General features: G+C 44.9%; 1 protein-coding gene across 4 annotated transcripts in view; it reads left to right on the top strand.

Annotated features, from left to right (window-relative positions):
- The first annotated feature begins 1,252 nt into the window (after positions 1–1,252).
- EVA1C (eva-1 homolog C) overlaps positions 1,253–8,650 on the top strand; it is an 81,387-nt gene continuing 73,989 nt past the window's right edge. For 2 of the 4 annotated variants that reach the window (XM_007493289.3, XM_001377517.3), the window contains exon 1: positions 1,253–2,046. In XM_007493289.3, the coding sequence (XP_007493351.1) occupies positions 1,899–2,046 (148 nt within the window). In that variant the 5' untranslated portion in view covers positions 1,253–1,898. The remainder of the gene's footprint in view (positions 2,047–8,650) is intronic. The other 2 variants (XM_016433169.2, XM_007493290.3) reach the window with 2 other exon arrangements.

The following is an 8,650-nucleotide window of genomic DNA, read 5'->3' as shown; positions in this document are numbered from 1 at the left end:
ATGGGGAAACAAACCCAGAGAAGGAAAGGACCAGTGATGGTGGTTATTAGTTTGAATCCCCAACTCAAGTCAGCCACTTCATAAAGAATAAGTAGGATAAAGGGATGAGGAGAGAGGAAGCACCAGGGATTTTTGCTCATTTGAAAAGTTTCTAAAATTCTTAAAAGATATTTTTAAACTATTGAGTGAGATAATTAGTGTCGTCTTTTTATTTAGCCAGCCTGTAGCTCCTCAATTGGTGTGTTGAGTAAGAGGGGGAGGATCTAATCAAAAGGATGGGAAACAGAATTTCAACAAAAAATAACCACTAACAACAATATGATTTGTATAACTGAATCCATCCACCTCTTCTGGGCTGCACACCAGCATAAACAGAGAGCACAACAGGGGACTACTGGTCTGGAAAATAAGGCTTCAATGGGTTTTAAAAGTGATTCCCCTCCTCCCCCTCTCTCTCCTCCCCACCACTCTTTCCTCTCTCTCGCCAGTTACTTGAATCGGTGACTCCACGACAAACTCTCATCTCCTTGGGCACACACTCCTCCCTCCTGGGCTTGGACTCTAAATCCCAATCTCCTTCCCTTTTCATTTTAGCCACGTTCTCACCATTGTGATCTGGGTGGAGCGGCGGCAGCAACAGCCCTGGAACTGCTCCTTTGAGCACCTTACAGAGTTGGCAACCTTCCTTCTGGAGAACACAATGTGTCTAAACTCCCCTCTCAGCGGCCTATCCATAAGTCCCGGCTGGAGAGGATCTCCCCTAAATGGTTGGGGTTTCGATGGCCGGATGAGAGTCGGAGCCACACTTCCATCCATAAATTACATGGCAGTATCACACCGCCCTTTCGATAGGTTAAATTTACTGAGGCTGAGGCTAATGCATTATAGAGACAGATTGTGTGTGTGTGTGTGTGTGTGTGTTAGTGCAAGTGCGCAAAGTATTTGACATTTAAAAGGAAAGTTCCTTTAAAGCTTCTTTAGCATTGTTGCCTAAGCCTGTGCTCGGAGGAAACATAAAACAGAGTATCTACTGCTTCAGAGCTAATAACGGCATATCCCTCGAACCGTGCGTCCAGTCCTTGCGCTTAGTTCTGGGACCGGTCACAACCTGTGAACCGAAACCTGTCCTCCATCCCCATCACCCCAAGAGAGGCGAGCATGCGCCTGAATCTCCAATCTTTAGTTTATTCCTCTAGATTGGCCCTGCGGACTTGCAGATAAGTGCGTCACGGCTCCCCTGTGCCCTTGGAAAAGAGGGGGCGCATTTATCTGGAGAAGGGAAGGAAGGCAAGTGTAAGACCAGTGTTCTGATGCCTCTAGTGGGAAGGGGGGAGACTAAGTGGAGAGTTCTAGGGGCGGAGACACTCGGACTGGGGGACCCAGGGCACCGTAGGCGCTCAAGTTGCCCAGCCCACACAGGGCTGGGGCAGCCTGCTAGGAGATTTCCTCTCCCGGCAGCTTGGGGAAAGGCTGGTCCCTCTTCGGTCGTACAGAAAGAGTTTTTCCATTTTCTTTACTCTCCCTCTCTCCTCTTTCCCTTCCCTCTCCAAATTCCTCTTCTTTACTACCTTCCCATACCCCCTACGCCCCTAGTTTCCTCTATCGCAGCAGTAAATTGCTGCGATTTCCTCTTGGGGAAACTACGTGGATCCGCCCCTTGGATCTTCGCTCCGCCCTGGTCTCCTTTCCCCTGTCCCTTGAGGAGATCCTAGCCCGGGTCTGAAGTGAGAAGAGAGGTTCCCTAGCCCCCGGTGGGGAGCTGGGAGGGTGGTGGGAGGAGAGCAGCTGGCATCTGACCCATCTCCGCCATGTGACTCTGTCCTCCACCCACCTACCCCCCGCCCGGGCGCGCCCTCCCTCCCAGCGCCCGGCTCCCCATTCTCTGCTCGCTCCGCACCATGTTTCAGCGGGATCGGTGGCAGCTCACGTCGCCCCAGCAGCATCCCAGCCTCCGGAGACAGGTAGATCCTGTGCTACTATTTCGCCTCTTCTATTGTACCTTCTTGGTGTGCACCAAAGAGATCGCAGCCCTCACTGACTTCTCCGGTAAGAGGCGCTCTCCGTCGTTCTCCGTTCACCTGCCTCCTCTCCGAGAGCCACAGGTGGGCCAGGAGAGACAGCAGTAGTGGCAGCTGCGGTGGTGGCCGCCGCCAAAATGGGTACATGGCCGGATGGGTTTCGGGGTGGTTGGATTAAAGGTGTTCGAGGCTGTTCTTAGCCCTTAGCCTGGGGTAGAATTCTCTGAGAAAGGGGTGGCAAAAACAAAGACTTTCCAGATTACTGGACCCGTGGAAGCCTCCAGGTATGTGTGCTGCCCCATTCCTGAGCTGGGCAGTACTGGAGGAAATTTGGTGCCTTGCTGTTACGCACTTCTATACACATTTTCTGGTCCAGAAAGTGTGCCTTTGTTGGCAAAGCCTGGGTTTGTGGGGAGACCTCTTGTTCTTCCACCAAGTACCTGCACTTACTCACTTGCCATAGAGGACAAATAGTTTCAACTGGAGACTGGACTGGAAGGAAAGGAAATGGGGCGGGCGGGGGGGGGGGGGGAGGGACAGACAGAGAGACAGACAGACCGAGAGACACCCATTTTAGGAAGTTCACAGTAACAGTTACCGGGAAAGTAAAAAAGAGTGCGGATGGGGGACGGGCATTATCCATCAAACCCGAGATCCTTGATTTGATCTATTGTATGTAGGGGCGGGAGAGACAACGGGAAAGAAGGGAAAAAGTGATGGAAATCATTTATAACTTCGTAGCCAAGAGCCTTCATCTTTTTCTGTGCCTCTCCCCTCCTTTAAGGCGAGTGATTAGGGAGTTTAGTAGATAGGGGGAATTGTGGTCCTCTCCACTGTAGAGATGTCCCAGCGTTTCTTGATGTGGAGGTCCAGCAGGTTTGGTTTTTTTCAAAACAAAAGCATTCCAAAGGTTGGTTGTAGAAACAGCATGCTATTAATATTGTGTTTGCAGAGAGGAACAGCATGTGACCATTTAGCTTATTTTTGAGTCTGGCCTGAAGGTCCAGCTTAGCTGCTCTATTGAGGCTCCGTCCGATAAAGCTATCGCCTCTACTGGGAGTCTTTCAGCAGGAGGCATGGCTGCTTGATGCCCTGCAGCCGGGTCTGGTTGCAGTGAGATAGACTGCATTTCAAAGGACTTTCTGAAAAACATTTCTTGTGTGCTGAAAGTCAAGACTTGGGTATCTTATTTACTTATAGAGAATATGTCATTGTTAAATGAGAGAACTTGGGGCAGTGGTTCTTTGCTTTGAATATTTAATACCAACTTAATGTTCCCACGTGGCAGTAACCCTGGCAAAGCAAGCCAAGATATGCCTATTTGGCAAGGAAACTCTGGCCCTCCAAATCAAACAGAAAGACAAGAAAGCTTCCCTAAATGTCTTGGGAAAACATACTGTACTCTTTCCATAATTACTGACTTGAAAAAACTCAGCTGCAAGAAAAAGTTCTGCATCTCTTGCTTATTTGATCCGTGCTAAGAACTTAATTAAAAAACAAACAAACAAACAAACAGGTAGCATAACTAATAAACTCCCTATGTGGACATCATTGAAACTGAACATATGTTTTAGGTAAACTGAGTCTCCAACCTTGGGCTGTTCTCACAGATTACTGTTGATTGCTTTCTTGATGTCTTTTTCACATCATCAAGTTATGGAATATAAAAATTATATTTGTAGAGTACCTATATACTTTTTTTTTAAACCCTTACCTTCCGTCTTGGAGTCAATACTGTGTATTGGCTCCAAGGCAGAAGAGTGGTAAGGGCTAGGCAATGGGGGTGAAGTGACTTGCCCAGGGTCACACAGCTAGGAAGTGGCTGAGGCCAGATTTGAACCTAGGATCTCCCGTCTCTAGGACTGGCTCTTAATCCACTGAGCTACCCAGCTGCCCCCACCTATATACTTTTCATAGGTAACAATCATCAAATTCATCAATGAAAAACCTCTATTGAAGAGAACTGAAAATTTAAGAAATGGAGAATATATTCTGTCAGAGTCATAACTAGAATGCTATGACTGGAGCTTTTATAAAAAATTTTTTAAAAGCCAAAATTTAGACGGTAAAGAATTTGAAATAATGATTTTAAAAGACTGTGCAATTTTAAAGCTTGTTACATTTAGATTTTTATAGTACATTCATTGCTTCAGCACTCTGGAAAGTATTTGGCAAGAAGAGTTAGTTAAAGTTTGACCCCAAAGAAGTATGTTGGCAGGGAGTAAATTTGTTTTCCCCTCTCTCCAGGCTAGTTGAGGTAATGTAGAAAGTAGGGGGTATATAACACATGCCAACAAAGTGTAAGAGCACTGCATGCTTTGTTTTTCCCTTTACAACGTGTGGGAAAAGTTCTCTGATTGAATTGGAAAGGAGAGATTGGCCATCAATTGGGAAGAGATTGGTTATTTCCTTGCAGGCCTATTAAAAACCAGAACAGACCTGGGGACAGTTTGAAAGTTGAAGGTGGGGAACAGCTTTGTGGAGTGTGACTCCAGTGCTTCTACCAGAAGGCTGGAAGGGAGGCAGATTTTTGGCTTTTATTCATTTTATCTGTTTCAGCAGAGCTATTTATCCTCTAGGAAACACTCTACTCAGTGTTGATGGTTTGGAGAGTCAAGCAGTTTGAAGTAGGAAGCAGAGACACACTCACTAGACAGATAAAGACCCAGAGGGACATCATCCCAAAGGGGCGGGCTGGACAGGGATCCACTTCCCCTCTGACTGATGCTCACAGGTTTACAAGTAGTTGTTTTCCTGTTGTCTCCCCATTAGACTGTGAACTCCTTGAGAGCAGGGACTGCCTCTTGCTTGCCTTTGTCTCTCTAGAGCTTAGCACATAATAGCTACTTAAAATATATATATTGGAGGCAGCTATGTGGATGGAGAAAGCAGGTCTGGAGAGGAATGTCTTGGCCTCAGACATTTCCTAGGTGTGTGATCTTGGGCAAGTCACTTAACCTCCATTGCCTAGCCTTGGAACCAATCTAAAATATTGATCCTAAGATGGAAGATGAGGTAAGGGTTTTGGTTGTGTTTTTTATGTGTATTGATTGATAGTAGAGTGCCTATATCTATTTGGGGTTTAAGGGTGGTCAACATTCTTTAAAATAGAGTTCATAAGCCCCCACCGGTGAGTTTACCTTGAATAATAAAGTCAGCCAGTGTCTAGCCATAGGCATAATTAGCTCAAAACATAAGCATCTGCCTAAAAGGCATCCTGAGGTACAGTAGAAAGAGTAAGCATGAACTTAAAGTACAGCTGCCATGAGGCACACAGGTGGGGAATTTAGGTGGCCAAGACCACTGGTGCCAATCTGTTGTCATGAAGTCTTCAAGAGGTAAAAACAAAATATAAAAAAAAAATATAAAATATAACACAAAAAAAACCACAACTTACTTTTTGTCTTTGTAAGAACTCTAAGACAGCGAGGCAAATGAACTGAAGTGACCTGTGTCTGAGGTCAGATTTGAACTCAGGTCCTCCCCACTACAGACCTGGTGCTCTATCCATTGTCACCCAGCCTTTTAAAAAACTCATACTTTCTATCTTAATAAGAATTCTAAGACAGAAGGTATCATAACATTTAAAAAGAATAATTAGTTATCCTGGGAAGCTACCAGTGATGGACGCCTCATTCTGTCTAGCATCTCTTAAGGGCCCTCTGGCCTGCATTAGGGTCTTCCCCCTCGGTGGGCGGACGGTGGAGGGGCAGGTGGTTAATTTAGTGTTGCTGGCCCCGGGCCTCATTTCATCCTTGTAGCTTTAGGTCCTGAAAATGGTACCCGTGCTTCTGTATCATGCAAAGGAACTTGAACTGTGACTCATTCCCCTGAATCACATGATTTTCCCTTTCCATCATATCTCAGCCTTTGGTGTGGACTCTATGCTGGTTTGGACAGTCCTTTAGCAGCCTGTGCTGGGTGGTGATTTCCTGAGGCTGTTCACATTTCTTTCTCAATCCATTGGGGGGTGATCTGGAGATCTGCAGATAAGGGGAAAAGTTTTTAGTGACTCTTAGGAGGAGGGAGAAAAAAGCAGACTATCTAAACCATGAAAATAGATTTACATCTCAAAGCAGACTATGTAAATATAATAAATCCAGTAAATATAGCGAAGGGGGAAATCCTTGGACACCTTCAAGGAGTCAGAGTAATCCTCCTGACGAGGATTTTCTTGTCCTCGTATATTCTAATGCCTATACGGGACGTAACTTTGGATGCCACAGAGCTGGGACAGCAGGAAGATCACCCACATCTTAAGAGGAGGGTTTGGGGGGAGGGCTTTGATTGGATCCTGACCCTGCTTGAACCTCAAAGCTCCAGTTTACTTTTTATAAGCTTGGCTGAGTTTGTGCAGTAACAAAGCTGTATGCTATAAAGAACCCTTGCAGCCCTCCCTCCAGTGAGCCCGGCAATCATAACTGCGTGGAAGACTTGGGTCTTTGGTGATGTACTTACCCATTTGTTTTGCTAAGTAAGGCCTACAGTAAAAAAAGAACAACACTGTCAGAAAGAGGGAGGAAGTCAGAAGGAACTCCATGCACTCCTTTATCTTTTTTTTTCCATGGGTGGAAGAACCACATAAAAAGGCAGCAGCAGAATGTCAAGAGGTCGTAACCATCTTTGTACAATGCAGGGGAAGTTTTTTCTCTTCATAGCAATTCGTACTTGAAGTACGCCGACTCTTAGTTGGCATACTTTTGCCGTTATTTCTGCTTTGGATGTTCTAGCTCCCTGCCTTTCCCCCTTCTGCCTCCCCACCCAGCTGGTTTTTCATTCCCTCCCTTTCTCGACATAGGCTCACATACTGGCTACTTACACTAACCATCCCTGAGCCTGTTCTGAAACACAGTGTGAAACCCCACGCTCACTTTTCTGCTCTAAATATGGTATAGAGGTGCTGCCAGAGTTCATTAGGAAACTTTCATCACTATATTAAAAATGTATCCCAGGGAATCGAAAAGAATTTCATCCAAAATTAGTACTTCTGTTCTTTAATCCTTTACTCAAATGTACTTGGACTCTGTCCATTTCCATCTTCCCTTTTAAACACATTCCTAATCTGAAAATTGAGCTCAAGCAAGCCAGACTTTCCCCCTAAGATAAGGACAGTATAATTTCCAAAGATCTTTTCTGTTGAAATAATACAAACTTTCCTGGATGACAGTCCCCAGTGAACCACACTGCAGCATCCTTTTTAGCTACTAGACCACTCTGGTTCAAGTCTTCATCACCTTCCCCCCTAAAATTGCAACAGCCTGCAAGTGGTTCTGCCAGCCTCAAATCTCTCCCCACTCCATTCCATTCTGAATGCAGCCACCAAGGTGATTTTTCTAAAGTGAAGTTCCCGCCATGTCTCTCCCCTACTCAGAAAACCCCAATGTTTCCCTATTGCCTCTAAGATCAAATACAAAATCCTCCATTTGTCATGCAAAGCCTTTAGTAACCTAGCTCCCTTCTACTTTTCCTGCCTTTTTTTAACTTTCCACCATGTACTCTCTGATCCAGTGACACTAGTTTCCATTTGCATGAACAAGACATTGGCCTTGGACATTTTCTCTGGCTTTCCACCATCTGGAGAATGTTCTTCCTTCTCATCTCCCACCACTGACTTCCTTGACTTCCTTTAAGTCCCAACTAAAATCCCATTTTCTACCAGAAACTCTTCCTAACCCTTCTTACTTCTAATACCTTCCTTCTCTTACTTATTTCCTATTTATCCTATTTATAGACAATTTGTACATATATGTCTGCCTGTAGTTGCCTCCATTAAATAGTAAGCTCCTTGAGGGCAAGGTCTGTCTTCTGCTTCTTTTAGTAGCTGCAATGCTTAGCTCAGTGTCCTGCACATATTAAGAGCTTAATAAATATTTATTGACAAACAACTTCCCTTCTCCCATTCACTTTTTAGTTAAGTTTTTCTGGAAGCATGAGTATTCCAGCTCAAGAATACCTTTTGAGTCTTTACTCCCCCCTCTTAAGCCCCCAAGGATGTGTTTATCTTTCAGTTGTAAGCCAAAGGAAACAATTAGTTCAGAGCCAAGTCAGTTCCTGGAATAATATAGCAAGAAGATATACAATAGAACATCCCTAACTCATAAATTTAGGACACATTCTTCCAGCCACCAAAGGAGAGTGAGCAAGTACAGAGATCAAATACGAGGAAGAAGAATATGTGTGTATGGACAACTCACACCTCTGACAACATAAGCCCCATCACACCATGTCCCAGAATTACCCCTCATTGGGTGAGGCATTGTGACTAGCTAATTGCTTTGCTGGATTTAGCTCTGACATTCAGTTATAATTTCCATGGTACTGGTTACAGACTGTACTCTGACTAAGCACACAGAACCAGAATCCTAACTCAAGAATCAGTGGAAAGCCTCCTCAATCCCCAAGTCTCAATAGTGAGGCTTTTCAGCTCCATGTCTCTCTGTCTCTGTCTCTATCTCTTAAAGAACCTCTCTTGATGTCAGAGGTTGGGATTCAGGAAATCAAATCTTTGAATGCCCCCCTTTTACTGCATATAAGTGCATGTCATCATTTTTTGCTTCTCTAGCAAAGGCCTTGAATGAATAAGATAAATACGAGAATAAGAGAAAGACCTTTCCCCACTTTACTTCTCTGAA

Source organism: Monodelphis domestica, chromosome 4 (genome assembly GCF_027887165.1).
Source record: "Monodelphis domestica isolate mMonDom1 chromosome 4, mMonDom1.pri, whole genome shotgun sequence".
NCBI lineage: Eukaryota > Metazoa > Chordata > Mammalia > Didelphimorphia > Didelphidae > Monodelphis > Monodelphis domestica.
Note: the sequence above shows the minus strand (reverse complement) of the source record. Positions and strands in the feature narration are given on the sequence as shown.